General features: G+C 38.5%; 1 protein-coding gene across 8 annotated transcripts in view; it reads right to left on the bottom strand.

Moving 5' to 3' along the window:
• The window catches only part of rbfox1 (RNA binding fox-1 homolog 1), a 69,021-nt gene that overhangs the window by 31,765 nt on the left and 11,120 nt on the right, over positions 1 to 26,136 (bottom strand). For 2 of the 8 annotated variants that reach the window (XM_037256379.1, XM_037256382.1), the window contains exon 1: positions 6,086 to 6,468. In XM_037256379.1, the coding sequence (XP_037112274.1) occupies positions 6,086 to 6,181 (96 nt within the window). In that variant the 5' untranslated portion in view covers positions 6,182 to 6,468. Of the gene's footprint in view, positions 1 to 6,085; positions 6,476 to 14,511; positions 14,553 to 26,136 lie in introns of those variants that run through there. The other 6 variants (XM_037256377.1, XM_037256381.1, XM_037256383.1 and 3 more) reach the window with 6 other exon arrangements.

Raw genomic sequence — 26,136 nt, 5'->3', positions numbered from 1 at the left:
CCATCCATCCACCCATCCATTCCAGGTCAAGGGGGTCAGGGTTAGAGCCCATCATTTCGTAGTTGTATATCTGTGAATATATTATTATTTTGCCATTAGAAGCCCTTTCTCTGTCTGTTTTCTGTTGTTTTATAGTTTAAAGTGTCACAAATGCAGAACATATTAGAACTGTTCTGCCTAACGAAAACTATCACTTCAATAAAGCCTAATGGTGGCAGCATCATGCGTTGGAACTATTTCTGGCTCCAAGTGGAGGGAATTAAGAAAACAGCCAATGTTTTTGCAACATAATAATACTTCCGGTTTGTGGGTCAACGTGAAAGGAGATACGTTCTGACTAATCATCAGTATGACGTAAGAAGCAGACAACTACCAACATAAAACAAAACCAAGGCATCTCGTTCTGGGGGCAGAAAGGAAACCATTTCACCGGTCGTAACAGAGATTTGGAATAAATGACTAATACGGTCATCGGAGGACTCGTACATCCCCCGAACGCTTTGAGCAGCGCACGTAACCGAGCGAATGACTGAGCAAACCAGCAGGCTGGCACTTTTCTGTGGTGTGTTTCTTCAGCCTGTAAGGCACGCTGTGACCCAGATAGCATAAAGGATTTCACGCATTTGGGATCCCTCTAAATTAAAGACGCTCACTTCTCTTTCTTCTGTCTTTTTCTTCTCTCTCATGCTCTCTCTTCTCCATCCTGGCGAGAACAGAGAAGAGGATGCGTGAGCGGAGGATTGAAATGGTGCCGTGGATGGACGGAGAAGAGAGCACATCTTCTACCCCCCCTCCTCCTCCTCCTCCTCCTCCATCCCCTCTTCTTACTAAATCATCAAAAGGAGTTAAAATGCCAACAGACATAATGAGGTTGTGGAGTCTACCACTCCCCCACCCCCATTTTTTCATTTCCATGCAGCTTCCCTCTTCTGTTATCTTTTTGTGACTCTTCTTCATGCATTTCCTCCGACAATGCGAGGTTCAAACATCAAAACAATAATCAACTACTAATCGGGTCTCAAACTAAACTTTATCCATAAAATGTATTTTGAATAAGGTCACTTTTTACAATCGCTCCTGACAATGACACCATTTCCGCAATATGGAGTGTGTGGTCACTTGAGTCATAGAATCTAGATTAATAGAGTCTTTGGACTTTGGAAATTTGAATTATTAATTCAGGTGATGTAAGAACGGACCATCTTTAGAATAAAATTGCACCTATCCTTATTCTGCTCATCATTAGGGTCACGGGTCTATCCCAGCTGACTTATTACGAGGGAGGGGCTGGCTACATCCTGGACTAGATGACAGTCAGGGGAAGACCAAGAATAAACTGATATTGATAATGATATCAATGTTCATATTCAAACTGATTTTGGGTCTTTGTCCCATTCACAACATTTTGTGATTATCATGAATATGACGATGAAACCTCATGGTGTGATAGACATCATCCGTCCGTCCATCCATCCATCAACAACTCCATAACCTGTTTCATTCAATCGGTTTTGTTTTAACAAACGAACACATGTTGTGTTATGCCAAATAATAATACGGCAACATCGTACCACTGTGTACCTGGACTTTTAAGCAGTCAGTGGAAATGTATCTTCGAACAAAGAAGAATGAAGTAAGTTGCCTTTGGCCTACTTCTGTATTTTCCCTCTTCTAATCCCCTTTCTTCATCCTTTCCCCATTGCTCGTCCTATTCCCCCTCTCCCTCTCTCTCTCTCTCTTTCCATCTTCCACTCCAGTCAAGCGTGCAGTGCTAGCGTGTCGTTACATGAACACACCAATCGTCTGTGTGTGACTGTTGTGGAGTAGCGAGAGAGAAATGAGCAAGTGCAATGAAAGGTGAATGTGAGTATGTGTCAGTGAGTAATATATGATGTGATGTATGGAATTAGCTATCTAACTCCACTTGAAAGATAAGCATTTCAAATTAAATATTAAACCCTTACGTGTCATTTCAGATTATGGGTCACAAGTATGCTTCTTCCTCCTGCAAATGTGAAATATTTAGAATTCAATTCAACTCGAGGTGTTGAGCATCACATGACCTGACTCCGTATATACTAATATAAAAAATAAAAAAAACCTGCACCTCACCAGCACGAGCTGAGCTCTGAGGTCCACTAACCAGAATCTTTAAGTGACTTTTGGACATGTCTTACGAGATTGCGCTTTCCAGTTGGGAGCACCTAATCTTTTCGAATAGTTTGTCTCAAGTATCTGGACTCTGCAGACCCCTAAATAGAAGCTAAGACCCAGCCAACATCTTTCAATGCTTCATGTCTGTTTCTGCTTGAGTGGTTATAAATTAATCTTCATTTGAAAAAGCACATTTCGGAATGAAATTGTCTCACAAAGTGTTTTATTATATGATGAAAACTTTTGGGGTCATTCATACGTGTTCTGGTCTTGTAGCTTTGACATCCACAAAATAAAAGCAAATGAACCATTAAGTCGTATGATTGATTTGATCTCTTTCAAGTTGATCATTTCCCAAACATTTTGACTCGCAGTCTTTTAAGCGTTCGCTCTGATAACGAAATTTTACCAAACGTCGTAAACATTGGTCAGAAATCAGATTGCGCCAATTTCTGCAACACGCGATACTTTTTTAACTCGACCTTTCTTTCGTTTTTAACCGTGTGCCGACAAAGGAAAGGGGGGTGCTATACATAATATTATGGAGATGATCCCCTGAGCCTGCTCTATATGGAAATATTTGACTAGACACACACAATTGAAGATTTCCTGTTACCTGTATTTTCTGTAGCTGCACACATACTGATGATTGTAAACAAAAATCAATAAATCTGCTTTCAAATCTGCCCATGTTTCCTCATGTAAAAACCTATTTCATTTCAGGCAATTTCATTTTCCTGTGTGGGTAAGATAGCCCCCCCCCCTCCCCCTCTGCATATTGTCCCTTAAATTTAACGCTCCACTGCAATTCCGGTCTGGCGTCTTGTATGACAGAAGAGGCGTTGTATAGTGTCATCCTTTAATCTGGTGCCAGCCAATGTACATTTAAGTAAACATTTATTCAGAGAGGTTTTAAAGGCTTGTTAAGAAACAAGCAGACGATATCAACTCATTAAAAATATAATGAACTGCAAAATTAAATTCCATGTATCAGTGAGTGGGATTTTTTTATTGGGTATTTTGCAATAACTTGTAAAAGTTGCTGTGCAGTATTATATGGGCTTAGAAATCCCTTCTGTGATTTTATAAATAGAACATGTTTGTTATAAAAATAGAAACAAACGAATGTGGCTGGCGGGTCTTATTAAATTCAGTTCAATCAATGCTTGCAGGTAAAAATAGCACTCAACAGAAAAACAATGTGAAAAAAAAAAAAAGTCAATTAAAACTACACAACGCATTAACACAAATTGAAACACCTAGACAGTGTAATGTGTTAACAAATGCTCTTACTCATTTGCACACTCACAGCTTGCAACATGGATGAAAGTGCTGGATAAAAGAATGAGACAAATGGCATAAAGTTACTTAATGACAAATTGTGAGATTGCAGAAGCCATTTTCTTCTTTTACCAGATTGCTTTTTTTCATCCTAGGGTGCTGTTAAAATGCACCCCCCACCCGTTTCCTGCTTTCCGAATGCACAGGCGAATTCCCAAAATGTCAGTGCAATGGGAAACTGGGTCAGAAAATTCATCGCATGAACACCAAATCATTTTGGGAACACAATGACAACAAAAAGTTAGATTTGCTGAAAGGAGTAAACAAATTGTGTTAACAGCAGTATTGTAGCTGCCATAATCATGTTTGCATGTTGTGAAAAATCTTGCTGCATCCACAGTATTTACAGCTCTGCATGTTAAGCATTTGTCATTTTATACTCCACACTGAGTTTTCATGATTTGACAGCTAGTCTGTGAAGTTCCTGAATATTCAATCAGGCAATCTAGGTGCGGTCAATCAGCCTATCATGCATGTTTTTTTGGGGGAATGTGGGAGGAAACCGGAACACCCAGAAGAAACCCACGCAGGCACAGGGAGAACATGCAAACACCCCACAGGAAGGCCAGAGGTGGAATCGAACCCATCACCTCTGAACTGTGAGGCGGACGTGCTAACCAGTGCATCACCGTGCAGTCCATGATAAATAAAATAAATAAATAAATATTCCACCATTCAATGTTTGAAACTAAAATCAGCTTGATTCATAGTTCAATGGCAATCTTTGACGATACGCAACGACCAAACTCAGTTGACAATATTACTTTTAGCCGCTGTCTCGTGTGTTTTTCGAGTCTTGTGTATGTAAGGAAGTGTGAAGTGGAAGCATGTTTATATTAGTTGTTAAGCTCCATACGTAACACCACACGTGGGAGAACATGTCTGATTCAATTATGTTAAAAGGTCAAAAGCAATAAGAAGTGGATTTACCACATCAACAGACACAACAACATTATGAATACAAAGTGCAGCAAAAATCATTTTCTCAAATTTGAAACTTGTGAATTCATTTGCCGGACCCTTATGGGCCAAATGCCTACAGGTGACTGTATTTTTTCGTCAATAAATGATTTTGACTAATAGATTCTGCGATACCCTAACCTCCCTCAAGACTTCTAGCAGAGAGGACCTGTCTGAATTTAATTCTGCCGAGAGGCAGAGTGAACTCATCATTACTACTATCTGTCCACAACATTCCCTCATAATGTGACAGCTTCTTTATACAACTATTCAGCATATAGACCGACCTCACAACAAGAAAATGAAATCTTTTTTTCAATAATCCTTCTCGCAGACAAATACATCGATGGGGAAACCAATACCAGTAAGGGGTGGGAGTATTCCAAGTTATACATATTTGTATGTGATGTGGTTCACTCTCAGCATACCATTAAAATCAAGATGCCAAATGCTTTAAATTTATTATCAAAGTTGGCACAAATGCTTGGTTCAAGTCAGCACAAATTTGCTACTGGAAGTGATTTATCGACAGAAAAAAAGTGATGGATGCTAAACCGTATAGCGCCATCTACTGGGACTCATTACAGCATATGATTGATTTGTGGCCTTAGTCACGGTGAGGCCCTTCAGGAACACAGGCAGCCTACTTGATGTGGAAAAAAAAAATAAAAATCACATCCTCAGTTACGACCATGTTTACATTCCACGCCATCTTCATTTAAATACTGCATTTGAAATGTCTCATTTCACAAATTGTATTTAACATATTGACTTGGTTTGAATGAAAGACAATGAACACACACAAAAATAAATGCGTAAACAAAAGGCTCATGACGATATGATACAATTTGTAGTTGTTGTTTTTTTATTGTGGGAAAAACAAATGTAATTTGTTGGAACACTTTGTGGCTGATGAGATTTGAATAATGATGTACATTCAAACCATTAGCTAGGTTACATTAACATTGAAATGAAATCAAATTAATTTCAAACAATGTGATAAAAGACAAAAATAAGTCATGAAAATCAAACCATAATAGACACAAATAAGAAAAGCTAATTAATAAACTCATAAAAATGAGTTTCTAGTTTAGAATTAAACATACGTACTAGTGCATTAACACACAGTGTGTATACAGTACAACCATAGAATGTATTTTACAGCCGTCAATCTCTGCCCATCATAAATAATGTAAATTAACTTGAATCATATCAGCGGATTTTGGATTAAATTAATCTTAATACTTCAAGATCTATCGAAAATACAATCCTTTATGATCAAAATAATTTGAGCATTGGAGAAAATGAACTACAAAAAATCTCGTCCTATCTACAACCAGACCCTTTTATATCATTCCACCTTTCCTTTTATTTGTCCCATCCTGCCATCCTGAATAATTGATTAATTCACAAAACTAAAGCCCGCAAATCAAAATTTAACACGTAATATGAATTTTTACGTCAAATTTTATTCATTCATTTATTTGTCTGTTGATTCATTATTGTCTCAACTCGCTAGTCAGTCAGTCTTGCGTTCTTTTGCTCAGTGAAACTCATTCACACAGTTCCATTGCACTTTTGGATATCCAATAGCATCAGCGAGCAGCATGCATACAAGACACACACTCACCTGCTGTAAATACATAAAGGTGAGGGCAGCGCAGGACAATTGAGGACAGGCATCCACGTTGGGTAACGCCACACATGTTCCTCCGGGATGCTGCATGTTCCCCCCCCCTCAAGATGAACACAACACAACCCCCTCAACCCCAACAACACACAAATTCTGATCTCAACGGCAAAGAAGTGCCAAGAATGAGCAAAGAAACAAGAGAAAAAGAAAGGCTGTGACTTCTAGGGAGTGAGCTGAATGATGGCGCTTCAAGGGAAGCAGCAGCCAGTCCCATGCGGTGGAGTACCAAGTGCTTTCTGCTCACGAGAAGGCGGGACCAGTGATGGCAAAGAGAGCGAGAGAGAGAGAGAGCAAGAGAGAGAGAGTATGAGCGAGAGCGCACACTGTACCGCAGTGTATGTGATTGTGTGAGAAGCTTAATGTGAGTCTGACTCAGTGTGTGTGTGTGTGCATGTGTGTGTGTGAGCAAGACCAAGTGTGCGTGTTTGCAATACAGCAGTCAATGTGACTGCGATTGCTGGAGCGTGAGGAAAGCAGAAAATGATGCGTGTGGATTATGAATGCACTGTATGTGTCAGAGAGTTCAGCTGTGTGCATTTGTTGCTGGGAAAAAAAAAATGCTGATTTTTTTTTTTCTGCTCATTCTCTTGATGAATTGAAGTTCTGTGACATGTTACTGGAGGCGATCAAGGATGCTGACTGCAGTCCTGACACAAGCTCCACTCTCGCTCACTCTCTCTCAGAAAGACGCCTAGTGGTGCTCCTCCACTTACCCTTTTGCCCTGGATTAGAAAAGTGCCATTCTGCGAGAGCCCTTGCCCTTTTTTTTATTATTATTATTCTTTCAGGAATATTTATAAAATAGAATTCACACTTCTGTCATCGGATCAAAAGTGTTTTGACATCTGACAGGCATTTGTTTGAGCTTTTGTGCTGAAGTGCACACCCGGCCGGCTTCATTTAGCGCTGACATGAAGTGCTGAGCGAGCGCAAGGCCAAACCGCTGCAGCGACTTAGACAGGTAGAAGTGGTGCAAAATTAAATACAGCGCCGTCGTAAAGTTGAAAAGCTTAGTTGGCCCGATGAAAATAAGAACATTTCAGCCACTGAAAATGCCAAATGACAATGCATGTTTTTTGAATGAACTCCACACAGGAAGACCAGAACCAGAATCGAACCCTGCACCTCAGAAATGTGAGGTAGACATGCTAACCAGTGTTCCACAACTAAAATTCAAATCATATTCATTACTTGGCATACTTTTACATGATCAGTTTTAAACCCCATCCATCATTTCTCTTTATCCTATTCAGGGTCACAGGAAGCTGAAACCTGTCACACTTGACTTTGGGTGGAAGGCAGACAAGATTGTGCATCATGTTCTTCGAGTTTAAATTATTCGTATGTATGCGAGTGAGGGATGTGAAGGTAATGTGGGTATACAGCAGGGGTGGGCATTCCGGTCCTCGAGGGCCGGTGTCCTGCATGTTTTCTATGTCACCCTGTTGCAACACACTTGATTCAAATGGTCAGATAATTAGCAAGGTCTGCAGAAGCTGGATAACAATCCTGATCGTTTGAATCAGGTGTGTTGCAGCAGGGAGACCTATAAAAGATGCAGGACAGCGGCCGGCCCTCGAGGACCCGAATTGCCCACCCCTGGTATACAGTATTATGAGATAAAGCAACAACAACAACAAAAACTGCAAGCGAGTAGCTACTGTTGCGTCTAATTTCAAAAATATTTAACAAGCTTTGTATGTACCTTGATAATGTATGGAAGGCAGGCATGCAGGCAGGCAGGTCGGGTTAGCAAGCAAGGGTAGCAGGCCAAGTTAGTAGGCAAGATTCCAAGGAAATCAACAATCCAGTGAAGGTAACTCTGTATAGGCGAGTTTTCCCGAGTCCGGTATTGGTCTGAAATTTAAACTGTCAAGTAGGTTGCAAAAAAACTTTTTTTTTTTTTTTTTTTTTTTTAAAGGTCCTTCAAACAATTCTACCACAGTGATTCTATAGGTATGAGTCATAAGGTTAAAGGTGACAGGCAGCCATCTTAGCTCTAAGGTACTTCAGAATAAGAGTCTAAGGTACTTCAATATAAGAGTCAAAATAAGTCAAAATAATATCAAATGAGAGTTCAATAAGAACTCTATATAAAAGCAACAAAAAGTCAACTAAAGCTCAATCAAAGTTTCAAGTACTCCTGTGGCACAATGTGGGTATAAAATGTTGGTATAAATCAAAAACAAACAAAAAAAATGGCTCTTACAGCTACCTTTCATCTATTCGTTCAACTGGCGACACGCTCTTTTTTTCTTTTCTCTGTGCTTCTCCTCTTCCACCTCCAGCCTTTTGGGCACATCTTTATTTTGCAGCCACACACACATAAAGCATTAACCAAGCCTGTAAAGCTATTGGCAGCTTTCTTATCCACACAAACACATTCTCCTTTAGTCAATAACGTCCAATTACAATAAACTAAGAAATATTCCCGTTAAAAAAAAAAGAAGCAAACATTACCTAAATATATATTTCCTATATTATCTTGCGGCTACAAACATATTTCACATAAAACCTATGAAATAAATCAAGCCAAGCAGACTGCCTACCACAGCATGTTTAAATAATGCATTGCAAAACCAAACTACAACATAAAACCTGTCAAAAACAAAAAAAAGGTTTTATTGCAGAAAGTGCCATAAACAATTTAGCATAGCTATCATCACTGTTTGCGATTAAAAAAGATAAAAGACCCATTTTAAAGATGTCTAAAAAAAAAATCTAATTACCCTCTTAATTTCCCAATCTATTGATTTACTCATCACTAATAGCATCATTGAAAATTTAAACTAAATACCTCAGGAGTGCTTTGAAAAACAACTGCCCTTTCTCTAGCAGTCCCAAGGTTCTTATTCAATGCACTTCTTCCTAAGCACAGTTTTTGCCGTAAGCAACTTTTTAGAGCAAAACATTTTCTATTAAAAATCGAGCCCGCCTTTTGTTATTATATTAGTCTGTCTTGATTGGAACATACTTTCAAGGGTCAGACACAGCCAGTGGTAAAGTCAAACCTTAGTTTTCAAAAGATCCTTTAGAAATGTATATTTCGGATTCATTGGCATCCACATACACATGCACAAGATAACCACCATGATTTTCCTTCATTCCCCCCAAAACTGTTGCTTTGCATATTCTTCTGATGGCATTTTTTTTTCCAAGTCAAGCCCGTTGAGTTACAATGTTTCTAAACCCAAGCTGTGAGTAACAGAGGTCCCACCAAGACCTAACCCTAAGTATCAAGTACCGTATTTTCCGGACTATAAGGCGCACCTAAAAACCTAACATTTTTTCAAAAGCCGACAGTGCGCCTTCTAGTCCGGTGCGCCTTACATAAGGACCAAATTCCTAAATTTAAACTGGCCCGAAGCATTGTGTCATGAAATCAATCACAAGTGGCCCACTGAAGACTGAATCATGAATCAAAAAGACTATGGATCATTATTTTGTGATTTATTGCGGCTGAAGTTGAAATAAAAAAGATAAAATGGGGAATGATTTGATTTGGATTAAAAATCTGACATGATGCATTAATGGTGCGCCTTATAGTCCGGTGCGCCTTATATAAGGACAAAGTTTTAAAATGGGCCCTTCATTGAAGGTGCGCCTTATAGTCCGGTGCGCCTTATAGTCCGGAAAATACGGGTAGTCTGAGATCAGGAAATCTTCTGAAACGATGGAACACTGGTTAGCACGTTCGTCTCACAGTTCAAAAATGCAAATTCCACATTTTCTAAACAAAAATTTCAATCACAAGCAGTATAGATAATAGGTAAATGCCAAAATAGTTGAGGTTCCACTGAGACTTGAACTCGGATCACTGGATTCAGAGTCCATTACACCATGGAACCCTCAGGTCCAGACCATGGCAGGCCTATGCTGGTCTAGAAGCCAGAAGTTTTAAAAAAACAAATTTTTAATTGCTAATGTGTCAATTGCTGGGTTTCTGAAAACAGTTTTTCCACTGTCCAGACACAGCAAATATTTCAAGGCAGCTATTCCAATTTAGTCCCATAATTGGCTTTCTGTACAGCGCACAAGTGGCCATATCTCAGGGTTTCCCCTCTGTCGGCTTGACGGCTTGTAATTAAAGCGGGGAAACAGTCTGTTCCTTCAATTAAATAACAGTGGAACTGCCTACTTTTTGTAAAGCAGGCTCAAGAGGAGTGCACTCTGACCCCCACCCCACCAAAAAAAATCAAGACACCGTGCAGCGTGCGATATTAAGGGAAAGATACAGACTGATTCATTGCAACCATTATTTTTCTGAAAATATCACCCCGATTCTAAGCTGTCTATTTCAGCTTCTGTGTTTGGAAAGACTTTACCAACATTCTTTCATGAGAAAGAAATAATATAGCCTGCTCCATATTGCCCGTCAATGTGAGCGTGAATGGTTTTAAATAATAAACTGTGTTTCAATAATCAACTGTTTTATTTGCCATATGCTAAATATCGGTTTAAAGTTACACAACACAGTAAATGTTTGATGTAGAGGGAGAAATGTGAGTGCATGTGTGTGTGTGTGTGTCTGTGTTCATTTGGGTGTGCAATTCCTCTTCCTGGGGGAATGTGACATTTTGTTTTCTCCTAAACACAACGAGTGAGCCAATGAAATTGTCAGAACTCCCTTGAATTATGAAAGGCACTTCTTTCCCCCACCTTAACAACTAGAATTGCTCTGAATATACCGCTGTACTTCATTATTTACGCATATTCATTTTTTCATATCATAATATTCTCAATACTGTTTTTCATTCATAAAAATACATTGAATAAATACATTCAATCCTCCCATTTTATTCTTCTTATCCTTTTTTATGTTCAGCAATTGCCAGTCAATGACGAGGCATATAGAGTTTGCCATTTACAGTTCTATTCACACCTTAGGGCAATTTCAAGTATCCAAATAACTTAATATAAATGTTAATGGAGAGGGAAACTGGGAAGCATGAATGCAAGCGCAGAGGGAACACAAACTCCACATTGAGGGGGTCGAAGCATCGATTCGAAACTGCAACATTTGACGATGGGACAGACGTACATTGGCATTTAAATTCTATATATGAAAAGTACTGGCGGTGGTCGGTAATGTGGTTTCATAGTAATTGTGTAGTCCGCGTACAAGTGTATATGAGCCTGCGAGTGTGCATCTATTGGTGGCTTTTACCTTCCACGCATGGCAGAGCAAGGCAATTGAACACTGGCTGTGACAGTCATTCTGTGTCCTGGTGGAGCTCAAATGTCAGCAGAAAAGGCTGGAACCTAGAGCTATGAAAAAAATCGTGTTCAACTGACATTTGGCCAGCTTTCATTGAGCAATATTGAAAACACTTTTTTTTTTTTTTTTATGTGACATGTCAATACAGAAATTCACAATGCATGATGCAATATGCATGTGGAAAGCGTATCATTTGACTGATCTGCTTATTGGATGTAGAGTTGCTTGAAAAAACTAATTTGTATTTATTTAGTCAGAAGGAAGTCTTGTATCTGCCACCTTCGAGTCTCTAGGGCAAAACCTTGAGTTGCATAAATCTAGTCTGAAGAAGGTCTTGACAATGCAGCAGTCTAGTCTGCGAGCAAACTCGCCAAATATATATTTATTCGATCTGTAGCATTTTTTTGAACCTGGTAAAGCTTCAAGTGTGGGTGACGTCGTGTGACGAAGAGCTCTTGTTTTATTTTTTTGAAATTATTTTATCATTATTATTTTTATTAGAGCTTTTATTTATTTTTATTAGAGAGAGAGAGAGAGAGAGATCAACAGTCCACATCCCCTGCCTCACACACACACACACACACACACACACACACACACACACACACACACACATACACACACACACACACTTACACACACATAGTATCCCTCCCCTTGAGGTGAACTAGCTCCTATTGATTGAATCTGAGGAGGTGAGGAGGAGAGAACTGTTGAGAGCATAGGGGAATAGACCAGCCTCAGCGCTCACCTAATAGAGGCTATACGTGTGTGTTTGCACATATGTGTGAAAGTACTGATTCGACTTGCGCCTGCTGGAATCCTGTCATTTTACAGGCTCCACTGACTCAAGCACAGCGTGGAAACACTTCAAGCGCCATAATAGGTCCAGTTGTGCTGAATGAGACCTTTTGGTCCACACAACATGGTAAGATTTGGATGTGATTCAGACATATTGCACTTTTTTTTGCGAATGGAATCAGTTTGTCATTATGAGTGGGTCCTATCACAATTAAATATCGTTGTGCTGAAAATAACTGAATCCATATGTGACTCAAATAAATCTAAATCAGTTCATTGGTAGCAAAGTGGTAAACATGGCAGTGTAGGCTGAATATCCTCCTGGGCCTATACACACAAAAAAAAAAATCATTTCTGATTTTTATCTGTGACAGTCTCCACATAAAAAAAAAAAAACAGACATTTTGGACCACAGCTAGCTGCTTTGGTAAGATTCCGTAACACAAAAATAATCCACAAGTGCACACAAAATATACATGATTGTTTTCCAACTGATATATTGCACAGCATTGCCTCATGTTATTTTATAACTCTTGTATTTCATTTCATATTTGCATATTAACGCAGCCGTTCTTCCGTATATTTTCCTATATCGTCTCAAATCAATAACAACAAATGCGAGTCATCCCGCCAGTGTATGTCCCAACTAAATCTTTTTGACATTTTTATGAAGCAACGCCCCACATCACAAGCAGCTGCTCTCAAATTGAATATTGATTCTAATGATCTCTTCTTTGGCACTGCAACCGCTTGAATCTTAATAAAGCAGCGAGAAATGCAGCCCATTCTCGCTTTGCTCCCCCCAAAAAATATATATGCAGACCTCTTGGGAAATTCTCTGCTAATCTGATGGATTTGCTGACTTCTTCATTCATGAAACAAAATCTTATAGCATGAATAATTTCGCTTCATTTCACGTCAGCTGTAAATTTGATGATGGGGCTGTAATCGCTATGGGACATTACCAGATGAAGTACAAATGCAAAAAGGAGTGCAGTTGAAAATGTCTCCATTTAGAGACACAATTGTCAAGTAAAACAGCTTTTTGTTTATGCACATTTAATAGTTTGGTCCAACCCCTGGGGGGCCTTGGATCAAATTATGATATGCTGGCAAAACACACTTTCCATGTTCATTTAACCGTAAACGGCCAGCAAGTTGGGAAAGTGTCACAAATAAATTCCGTTAAGAGGGACTTTCTACGTAACCGTGTAAATCATTACGAGTCATACTTGCCCCAGAAATATCCATGACTAAAATAGATGATGATGATTCCGTATGCAGAAGCTAGCTCTGCTTTTGGCAATGTTAAATAATTGCCTATTTTGAACTCTAAACACAATTTGCGGCGCAGGTTATTTTCCCGACTAAATTAAAACGCTAAAAGCTATGCAAGCATTTAAAAAGCAAAGCACAAAGGCACGTTCACAGAAAATAGGCTGAAACGGAAACCTGACATTATGTGTCTGTGCTTAGAGAGCTATTGATAAATGTAATATTCAATTTTAAGTGCTCCTTTTTTAAGAAAGAAAAAAATGCCCAAAGACTACATAACTAATAAAAACAATTTAGTGTCGAGATCCAAACTGCAAGTGTAATCTATGCTCTTCTCATTTCCCCCATTATGCTGAAGGAAATACTCATTCATATCTTTATGGCTATAGACAATTACCAAAGAAATTAAATTGGCTGGTAGCTGTGTGTAGAGGGGATTGCAATAAGATGCCATGGCATGAATAATAACACACAAGCTGGAAGTTTATTTTTAGACTCAAAATGTAGCCACAATTTAATGAGAGCCGTGCTGCATGACATCAAAGCTAAAACGAGCCGCCCTCACTGCTGCTGTAGCTGCATTTTTTTGGGATTGAAAATCGATTCAAAATATATCTAAATAAACCACTTTTATATATTCAGCAATAATATAAAGTACTTCCCTTCAGGTCTCTGATACAAGAAGCCAGCAAAGAGAGGAGAGACCCGACTCATTAAGTGGATAGGAGCAAGCTGAACGCAGTCCACACAAATTTATAATGAGGCCGCCGATTTACTGCTAGTCTCCGTTCTCTTGACACGTAATTAAACCAAAACACACTCATCATACACATGCCTCCACATACAAGTTAAATCAAAGCCTTCATTTTATAATAGCACCAAAATGTTCTTAACCTACAATTTACAATATGAGCCTCTTGTATTTGTCTAATTCCAGCCACATAGAAGGTTTCTTACTTACTATTAATGTTTACTTATTGAAATAAACAGGTCATGTCAGTGCTTCTCTTCCTAATTTCTTCCTAACTGTTTGGACATACACACTTGACACCAAGCAGAGTGAACTTACCCTCAGCTGCTCTTGCTCACAGCTCATTAGTTGGCAAAATCCTACAAGAGAAGACAAAACCAGAAAATGAGTCCAACAGTTGTATGGAAAGAAATCACAGTGCTTAAAAAAAGTCACGACAGCATATTCGTGCACTTGCATTATAATTAACGCATTGAAAGCTCATTACTGATAATTGCTTTTATTATGCAAAAACGATCAATTGTCAATGTCAATATTTGTTTTTTGAGAGGGTAAACAAATGAAGCTGCATTATTTCTCGAGCAATTTATATCTTCAGGAGTCTGGAATCAATGTAAAAAATATATTCCTGGCTTGTGAAAGTACCAACACTTTAATTACTTCTTTTCCCTCGTGGCTCGACAGTAATTTACCTGCCAGCAGCACTGATTTAGGAGAGAATAAAACTTTTTGAAACAATTATAGGAGAGCGCATGGGAGGAGATGGAGGGAACATTTAGTGCAGAAAATTGTTCTGATTGCAATCTGATGCTTTGCTTTGGATCATCCAGAGAGACGATTCTTTTCCAGCACATTAAGGCGGTGTTTAAATTGGCTTTAACTGGGGAGAGTTTATGTTGGATTGTTCATTGTATGGTTCATTTGATACAAATAAAAATTTGCAGGTACTTTCATGAATCTAAAAATCAATGGTCAGGTCTGATTTTATTGGCTCTGCAAAAGAGCAGCTTGTGGCGCTTGCTGAATACATTTGTGCTTGCTTTAGCTGCTGATCCATCACAATATGTGAAAAACAAAACATTTTTGCTTGCAATTTGCTTGTCAATTACAAGAACCACTTTATCTGATTGGCCTGTAATTCATATAAGAGATTACAATTGTTTGGCAAGTTCATTCCAAGTAGTATTAAGGGCTCTTTTTTTTTTTTTTTACTTTTTTTTAAACCAAGCTGATGTAATCATTTTTTGGATTTATAAATCAGGATGAAATAATTGATTTGGACTTCAAGTATCTATGTAGAGTCACTAACATGTTGGCACTTTCTTCGGCACAATAGTATCAAATCAGATCAATTTCTGCTGTTTTTTTAATGAAATAATTTTTTGAGACGATTTTTAATGACGATGCTGTGTTGCGCACAATACAAAACCCTCCTGGGGATGAAAGCTGAGAAGCAATGATGGAAAAAGGGAGGGCAAACAGGAATGAGTGAGAAGATGCTGAATGAGCAGGAATGCTAGCAGTCCCCAGTGGGAAACTATATCTCAACCACTACTCAGCTCATAATGGCCAGTGAGAGGGGCTGAAATGTGATGAGAGAAAAAGACATTCAAACAGCGTTAAAGCCGCGCTAATGCTTCCTAGAGACTTTATTTTATATCATATCATGGGACATGCAAAGGTAATCTTCTAATTCCTCCTCTCGATACGTTTGTGTTCATGCAAACACTTTGGTGGAAATTGTGGAATTATCCGGTAAGTGAAAGTGGCTGCAGGAAATGACGGGAAATGAATATTCATCCATCCAACCATTTTCTATCTGGCTGGTTAACGAAAGGACTTTGCTGCTAAAATTCCCGATGCAGCTGCAGGTGGCAAGAGACATTAGCATACGTGTGTGATGCTCATTCAGGTCTCCTGCAGCTGTGTTATGGCCCTTTTGAAAGTACTATGGACAGAGTAATATACAATATTTCCTCAACCTTGGGGAGCTTATTTACTCAAGGGCCAGGTGTTATCAGAGGTGAGAGTTTGACATGTCAATGTTGATGGGCTTCATTTGGGATCTACCAGAATGCAATGAGGAAAAAATTGGGTTTTTATTCTTTGTAGCAAGCAACTTTTGAAAGCTTTAAAAAAAAAAGAAAAGAAGGTTTTGGAGTGGTCAAAGTCCTGACTTCAATCCGATTGAAATACTGCGGCATGACTTAAAAAGGCTGTTCATGCTTGAAAGCACTTCGGTGTTGCTGACTTGGAGCAATCCTGCGAGGGAGAATGTGTCAAAGTGTCTCCACAGAGACCCAATGCTAGTTACACAAAACACTTGTTTTCAGTTCTTGTTACCCAGGGTGGACCAAACAGTTTTAGTACTTTTTCACGCAGGGCCAGATTATTTTATATTGTTATATTTTTATATATATATATATATTTTATTATTTTTTACATTTTATTTTTTATTATATTTTACGGTTGTGAATTCAATAGTTAATTTCAAACCCAGTTTGAGGGCTCACGTTTGCAATTGGGCTATTTTTGCACCCAAAAGTCATTAAGAGTATCAGATCACTTTCAATAAGCATTTAAATGTCTATATTCTAATGCAAAATGGGATACAAGTCAAGAAAGATTGTGTGCATTTCTTGGAGTCTTTCCTTAATAGTATGACTCATAGCCCAAATGTATCCTCATTTTCTGTAAATGCTGTCTTTGGAATCTTTGATCAGGCAAGAAAGTGGTACATACTTTACTGTGACAGGCAAAGCACCCAAATACCAATAGAGAATGAATCTCTGTGCGGCAATAATTGGATTATCTCACACTGATATCATTACTGCCAGTGATTCACTCTGATCATTGATTGCATTTTTCAATTTACTTCACCATTAATGTGAGTGGTCTGACTGAACAATCTTCTGAAGAGTCCATGACTTAGTCAATAGCTTTCACACCAGCAAAAATAAAAATTGGACTTATAAGCATGACAAATACTTTCTTTTCTGGTATTAAGAAACTCAACTTGCATTATTAGTCATCCGAGAATATTTTGTGACTGCCAATGTCAATGACTATTTCCAATCTTCCAATCTAAATGTAATAGCAAATAAGAAAAATAATTATCAAAGCAAATTCCTGAGAAAATAATCCAGTTCCATGACTGCAAGGGAGTCGACAGAACGCCATCAAAAGTAGTGAGAGGGGTAAATGTTGGTATAAATTGCTAAATGAGTTCAGTGAATCAAATAAGCAGCATGCGAGAAAGCGAGCAGCCACAACGAATAGTACTTCCAGTAATTGTGGTGAGGTCAAAAGACTAATGGCGGCAACCACTGTACTCTTATGAATGTAGCCTCCACCAACCACTTCCAACCTTTTCAGTGTTATCGATCCACAGATGGCAGCATTTTCAAAACCAGATAACCATGCTTTCCGAGTGCTTGCTAAAGAGGTTAAGATCCAACCCACACATTATTTTATGAGGACGCATGAAAACAATGGATGTCGTATGTAAGCGTTGCACAAAATGACAGATTTTTGTTATTGGCTGAAAATCTCTTGTATTTGCTGGATTTTTTTTTATTTGCTTTGGTGCTATTTGATGGAATATTTGAATTGATAGGTTTAATTATTTCATTGCGTTTTCAAAGCTAAGTTCCCTATATTGCCAGCCAAGTATTATAACTGACCTTTCAAAACTCACAAGAAATTATGTGACAAGAAATAAAAAAAAATAAAAAAGACTGGATAGTCTTTCAGCAAGAAGAAAAGGATAAATTTCTACCTTTTTTTCATTCAGAACTTGGGTTGCTTTCACCAATAACTGACCCGAAAAACAAGAACAATGTCAAGCAGAATAGTGATAATAGAATAGTAATATTTTTTTGCCTTTGTGACACGACAAAGTACATAAGAAAAACCAATCCCGAGAAAGGGTTTTTGATGGCAAAATAAATGTATTTATAGATATATACAACTAAGAAGTGCACCGGGAGCGCCACTGCCTTGAAGCATGGCCCAAGATAAATGTCAGTGGCATTTTTAAAAGGTGTTCCTTATTTGCAACAATCGTGACGCACAATTTCCACAGCCAACCGCACACAGTCTGCTCAGTGGTGCCTAAATGTGTCCAATTTTCAGCATGTTGGCTTTTCTCTCCCACAAAAAGAATTCTGCTCTATTTTTGTGCTTAGTGCATGTCCGGCCCGAGGCGTGGTCTAAATTTGCTCACGGGCAGGCTAAATTAAGTTCTGCTATTTTCGCAGTGGGTACAGCATGAAGCATTTCCAAAAAAAAAAAAGCAGTTTTGTTTATTCCTTCAAAGGATATCCTCTTGAGATTTCGTTTTCGAGGGGGCCCAAATAATGATGATGCTTAAAAATGAAACAAATTATAAGGTATAAAATAATGAACATGAATGCAAAACATAAAATAACACAAACACTCTTACTTAACTTGTATTATTAAACCTATTTCCGTCCATATTTTTTACTCATTCTTCCTTTATCACTTTACCACTTTTCCACGCTTTGTTCTCTCCTTCCTTTACTCTTACGCATGCCGGCCAGTTCTTTTCTTTAAAACATCAATACACTATTGTGCAGTGGCTGCCATCTTCTAACACAAATTTTCTTCCCACATGGGGATGTGAGGCATTCTGCTTTGCAGTACAATCCTTTATTGATTGTCCAATCGCATGTAAGAAGGGGCGAATGGCTACAAAATAATGAAGGACTAAAAGATAGAAGCAGAAGAGACAGGTCAAAAGGGTAGCTTTTTGTATTTTTAAAATCTCTAACATTAACAATTACATTTTTTTACACCCAATTTAATATATATCTGTCTGTCTCTGAAGAGTTTATTTTAATTGAAACTTCCCAACACAACAATTACAAATACATTTGATTCATGGTTCAATAGAAGGATGTTGCTTTCTTTTTTTCTTCACAACAGAACTTTCTAGCACACATACAAGCGCGCGCACACCATTTTCATCATTGTGACTGACACTTTCCAACAAGCAATTAGTTGTGCATGAGTAGTAGAAAAATGAATATGTTGAGAAACGGTAACTTGCCAGAACATGGCAGGAAGAATGACAGAAATAATTATTGAAAACTCAAAAGTGTATGGGTTTTTCTATTGCCTTGCATCTGTAAGATACCAATTTGAGTGAAGGCATTTAACTCAGGTGTGATATCTCATTCCGATGTGAAAACATAGAATGTGATTAAAATCTTTGCTTGCCAGACAAATGTCGCAACTGGTTATTCTCCTGTTTTAAATCTGTTATCTGTAACACAGCCGGAAAATGTTGAGGCAGCGGGAGGAATAAAATAAAATGGGAACCTTAAAAAAAAAGAAAAGAATATACATTAATATATTGTCAAAATGTCGCAATAAATATGTTCCACTTTTCATATGATACTAAATTATTTTATTTGCTGAAAGACTCAATTGCTCATGACCTTTTTAAACTGTCCACAATATGTAAAACTCCTCAATGGTAAAGTACCTAAAGAAATTAAAGACAGAAAACTTTGTATTACAGGAAGGACAGAGAACGGCGAGTATATTAAGGCAGGCGGTAAAAAAAAAAGCAGTGAGCATAGCAGGGTGGGGGTTGCTTGCAGAGAATAAGAGCTTCCTTTTCTAATTCCACAGACCATTAAATTGTAATTTCAGAGCTTGATATATTTATGCATTAAAACATTATGGGAGCCTACCCAAGCAATTACTATGCAGGCACAGTTTCTCACACTCATCGGCAGAATGTGGCACAATCACATGCATGAAATATCGGCCCCGCAACACACCACATATCAACCAAAGCTTTTTCCAAAGTGAAATTGACCCACAAAAACTCAGCGCAGTGCGATTGTTGGAGGAAACAATCATCCATTGAAATATGACGCCATGTTTGTCTCATGAATAAGTCATGATTTACATGATGTTTCAAGTGACTTTTTATCGGTCCAATTTGAATATGGTTCTCATGACACCCTGAAGATGATTGAACTTGAACACCCACAGATCACAACCATGGGCTTCTTCCAAATGCAGATTAGAACACGACATTAATCAAATGCAGGATTACAGTGGGAGTGGATAGATTTCATTTCAGCTCTGATTTAACAGACGTCATTGAAAATATAAACTGTAAATTGAAGTCTGGAGCTCATGAGCTCATTCCAGGCAAATTTTACTCGATCGATTGATAAATAAATAAAAAATAAAATAAAAGAAGAATTAAAAAAAAAAAAAGAATAAATAAATAAAAAAATATAGCAACGCAACGTAACAACAAGCAGTAGCTTACAACTGAGTCCAAATGATAGAAGTAGAAATAAAGGGGAGGGTGGGGCGGTGCCTCAGTCACGAGTGCCTGCCCTCAACTGAGGCATTAAACAGTCTAATTACTGTTGGGACAAAGGATCTCTTGAACTACTCAGTATTGAGATGAATTACTGTTGCTCTTCCCCACTAGGGTGAAGTGATGAAAGTGGTGGACATCGTCCATAGTGGGTCGCTTGTCCCGCATCAGCCTCCCCAGCCACTCGGCTTCAAAAAGTGGTCAACTATGTTCTGCTTTCATCGACTAAATATGCGCTACAATACTTTTGTTCAGAATCACAAGTAGGAAGGTTCATTTTGAACACAACAAACTTTTTTTCCTACAACTTTGCACAAGTATAAATAAGCTCATGAGGTCTGTAATTTAAACTTCGTCCGGCAAGTTCTCAAGAGTAAAATCATCGGGCAGCAGTGCATATCCTCACAAAAACAAATCATGACCCGGTCATGAGGTCGTATTTTTTGATGGCTTCGCCGCAACAACCGTTTCCTCCATGTTGTTACAGCTGCTCCCGGCCGGCAGAAAGTGTCGGATGTCTTAAAACACCTTCACAGCAGAGGACACATCCGTAGAAGTCCTGAATGGTGATCTTCAGAGAAGTAGTTAGGAGTCCCATTAAAATCTCCAAAGTTTATGGCAACTGCTGTGAAAAGTTACAATGGCAGAGATAGGAGAAGATGACTTTGTGGCTATAAATACTGAAATTGCTGATATCAGACTTTCACCAACAGTTTTTTTTTCTTCCAACAAACCACCTTGTGTTTCCAAAAATGGAAACCAGATTGTTTTCCTTGCCTGACAGTAATTTTGAAGAAACCTTGTTGAATATAAAAACAAAATACATTATATTATTATTATTATTATATTATATAGTCTTGCAGTTTGGGGGGTATTTTTGATTGTTTTTGTCATTTATTGTAATTTTTATTAATCAAGAACCAAACTTCTGGCGTTAAGTATATCTTTGTAAAATGAAATTGGATGATTTAAATAAGCTTCAGAAAAATCTGCTGGTTTTCTTCAGTACCAATCTCCTGATTATATGATTCTTCCAGATTTCATCAGATCCAAAAAGAGTCTATTTTAGTCATGCTTAGTATGCTTTCCTCATGTCACACAATCCATCACAGGCAACCCTCCTTGCGGGTGGATCAGTGCAGGTTACTGTTGCACTCCCTAAGCTAAGTTGTGCGAACTTGATGTATGTGCTGTCCACTGGCAGTTAATGAAAGAACAGACAGAGCAGCCTACTTGTTTCTTTCGTGTTTTTTTTTCTTCTTCACATCCTCACCAGGGTCACGGGTGTGCTGGAGCCTATCCGAGCAATCTTTGGTAGGCGGAGCTACACCCTGAAACGGTTGCCAGCCATGGGGAGAACATGCAAACTCCACCACCTCTGCACTTTGAGGCGCCAAATATATATTTGAAGGGTGGCTTTTGGATTTGAAGAGTGATTTTTAATTGGCTGCTAGGCAAGGGAAGCATCTTTGAAGCCACAACTCTTCCACTTTACTCTCCACTCGCTCTACCCCTGAGACCAAAAGACAACCACATATATAGACAGAGACAGAGTTCATGTATGTTTTAATTGATGTGTGCGCCCATTTATGTCAATATGTACATTGGCATGCCAGTTCAAGACAGAACCTCAATGAAATGAAGCCATTTGAATCAGTTTGTTTTGCTTTTGTTTACTCTCGCTGCCTTTCTCCTCTCACGGTCTCAAACAACTTGAACGCTTTTTGCTCTAATGAGCCCTCACGTTCACTCACTTTTCTGTAGCTGTCAGCATCTCGGTTGAAATCTCCCTCATGCAACAAATCACAAAGGTTTCGCAAGTCAACTACATAGAATAGAGTGGATTTTAATTTATTTCTGGTTCACTGTACTAATTGAATCTCCACAATGCATCGAATGATAATGATTAATAATAGACATTGAATACAGTCTGTCACTTCAGGTTAAAAAAAAAAAAAAATTGACAATGATATGTATTAAATTTCGAAACATGCCACTCCAGCAGCAGATTGCAAGATTCCAGTGAGCAGAGAATTTCTATATAGGCACAGTGTGTGGAAAACAAGCTGGGTAGCTGCAAGGCTAACATCCACTTGCCTGAGGCTGAGCTGATCTAATTGGCAGCTGTCTGACATCTCAGACGACGAGCCAGTGCTGCCATTTTGTGTCCTGATCAAAGGTGAATACGAGCTGTTAGGTGCTGTGGGAATTGGGCTGGGGTTGGGGTCAAAACTATCAAATGCTGAGAACCTGAAAATATTTCATTTGACCTTAGCTTTCCAAATTTCACATTGTATTTTGAAGTGTACAATATACTCAGTGTGGTTTCTGTCTTACGAGACATTTAGGCGAGTATCGAATTATAATTGGATTATTTAAAAAATCAAGTAAATAAAGTACAACAAGTCAAATATATTTGTTTATGCGTTCCAAGAGGTTGATTAATCATTGTTTCTGTATTTATTTCTTTTATAGGCGCAAAGTAACTGTTCAACAACTCATTCTGGCTGGACTTCCAACATTACAAAACTGCAATTTCCTGCACGGCACCAGAAATAAACTGCACACTTCCATCATATTTCAAGATAAGGAATGCATACCATTCAATAGGTTGACCCACAACTACAGTATCGGGAGGGATAAGAAAAAAAAAAAAAAAACCTGCCCATTCTGTCATTTGTTATTTTTTGGCGATATTAAATCACAAATGATTGTGTCACGTGACCTTTCCTCCATTTGCTTAGAGCTCCATTGCATAAAAAAACCTTTTCTTAATCCATGTCCTATAGTAGAAGTAATTCATTATTAGAATGTCTGTTTGTCAAATTATGCAATGCTAAATTACTCAACAAAAAGTCAGAAAGGAGAAAAGAAAAAAAATCTTTTTATTTCCTTGAGGCAAAACTCTTTAAATGAAATCGAATTCACAGTGGTAGATTATCTGCACCCAAATAATATGTTAGAGTGACCTTTCCGAGCCATTTTTCACTTAAGAGCCTAAAGCTAGAGCAGTGAAGTGAGCCATAGACAGGAATGTTATAAAGTCTTTTAATATCCGTCTCCGAGAGTTAAGGTCTTTCCCTAGGCCCTGCTCATTGAATCCCTGTTTGGTTGGATTTCAAAAAACATGATCCAAGCTATACTGAAAAAGAATGCCTTGGCCTTTTGGATGAGAAAAGTGATTTCATTTGAGGATACAAACGGATCAAAACATTCTTAAAAGAAAAAAGTCTTCTTAAAATAATTTAAAAAAATATCAAAATAATTGGACATGCTATTTCAAATTATTTAAAAAAAAATCAATTTTATTTGAACAATTAACAATGTGCTAAACAATTCATCACACTGCTTTCTGTTTACCAGTCAGAAATAAAGGTCATCATAAAACTTCACCTGCTTGATGTGTGAACTCAGAGGGCTCCTCTGGTCCACCCCTGATAAAGATCAATACATGACTGGAGCAGAGGGCAAACCTTACCCCAGGCAAGTGCATAATCAATACCCATGTGAGTTCTTTCTAATTAAACTGCCACATTAATATCTTGCTCAGTGAAAGGTACAAGATGGCTGGATGACAAGTTCAGAAGAGAACTAAGACAGGAAAAGAACTTGAAAGGGCTGCTGAGAAGTACCAATTTAGTTGTTAGTCATGTGATCATTAATACTTATTAGAACTGGCAGGTAATCAATGAGGCTAAAAACACAAAAGTTAACTATAAAATGAAAGATCCATCCGTATCTAATCTTTTCATTTTATTAATTTCATTTTGAGGGTGGTTGGCGGTCCTGGATCCCATGAGAAAAGCTCCGCCCACACCTGGAAAATAACATGTGTAACATTTGTCTTATGGCTGTGGTCTTTTTTGTTGGCCTAGCAAAAAAATATAATTGCTTGCATGATAACTCTCTGTTGTTCCCTCGACGCTTAGTGTTGTTTGCTTTTAAATTGTCGTTGCATAGTAGTCTTTAATTACCGCTATAATATCCTGGCACAAATTAAACACACGCCTTCTCTTGACTTCGTTACTGCCTTATTATTCTACATTTCACACCAGTGGCTTGACATCACGTCGTCTATTTTTTCTCTCTCGCCTTGTAGGAGTAGCGCCACCTTGTGTCACACTCATTAAGTCTTTTTTTGCAACATCTTATCCAAAACCAGCTCACATCTGTGGATTACTTATGAGGAGCACTGCCAGAATAATTTCCTATTTTTTACTTTAATGCAAATTGCAATGTGGGTATTGCCATGAACAAAATAAGTGGTATGGCTGGATGATTAGGATATGATAATAAACTGCACACCCATTCACATTACTCTTTGTACCTGGGGCTCAGGTTAATTTCTTCTACGCTGATGAATACCCTTAAGTGTTCATATAATACTGGCCCGGACAGGGAAGACTGAATATTACAGTCGGCAAATGAAAACAAATAAAGCGAGAGATTGGTAGGAAACAGGAAAAAAAAAAAAAAAGATGAACAAATAGGTGCAAAGAAAGGAGGAGATGCCAAAGAGGAATGTAGAGGGTCATGACTGGAAGAGAGGGGGCTTGGTGGATTAGTGTAAATCAGGTGAGGAGGTGGAGGAGGCATTAATATGTAATTTATTGATGAGGGATAGAATATGCGTACAGCGCAGGCTCCAGAGTGGAGGGGAAGCAAGCAAATCCAAAGTGCCGTGGAAGTCCCTGACGTTAGCATTATGCGCCTTTCCATTTATGCACTTCATACATACTAATACCTTCACACGCACACACACATTGACATTGCAGGTCTATTTAGCTATTTACATAAACAAGACACGGGGAAAAGGGATAAATGTAATTTGAGTACGTTTCTTTTTTTCCATTGGGCAGGAATGTTGTATTAGAGCTTTGATGTAACTTAAACAAAGCAAGACGCAAGACCCTTTCAAGTCACCAAAAGAATAATGTGCAATTTAACTTGTTTTGATGGGATTTGAATTCAACGTGGCTGTTTTCCAACATCAAATAGCTTTTTCCTAAGCGGGGCTACTTTTCATGATCACATAGTTGACTAATGTCTGCATGAGCTGCATTTCCTCGGGCAGTTTCCAAATTTTAAATGCATCTCTCCCATATGTGGTCTTGCAACTATCCACCTTAGACAATGTCCGAAAATGCAGCAGAGCAGAATGGAAAGGATTTGAGGATAGAGATGGAAATGACTGGTTGCTGGATTTTTAGTCCAGAGGAATGGTGGGTGTGCTAAAAAGTTTGGTAGGAGATAAAATGAGGATAGAGCTGCCCGAAAAGATCGATAAATGGCTAAGTTGATGGCAGAAGGATGCAGAAGATAGGCTTCGATGGAAACGGATGACGTGTTGTCGCAAGCCAAAAAGGAAGCATGGGGGAAATGCAGAGGTTGCTAATTGATTAGCTAAGGCGAGAAAGTCAGAAGCTTCATTTATCAAAGTGCTGCTGGGGGTGTAAACTCCAGCACCCCTTTCAACTGATACACTCTGTTAGACCTTATCACAGCCGCTGTGATCAAGTGTGCTGTGCCCCGAGCCTTTTCCACACGGTTTAACGCTAACACAGAGAAGCCCTGAT

This window comes from Syngnathus acus, chromosome 8 (genome assembly GCF_901709675.1).
Source record: "Syngnathus acus chromosome 8, fSynAcu1.2, whole genome shotgun sequence".
Lineage (NCBI taxonomy): Eukaryota > Metazoa > Chordata > Actinopteri > Syngnathiformes > Syngnathidae > Syngnathus > Syngnathus acus.
This window is presented reverse-complemented; position numbering and strand designations above follow the sequence as displayed.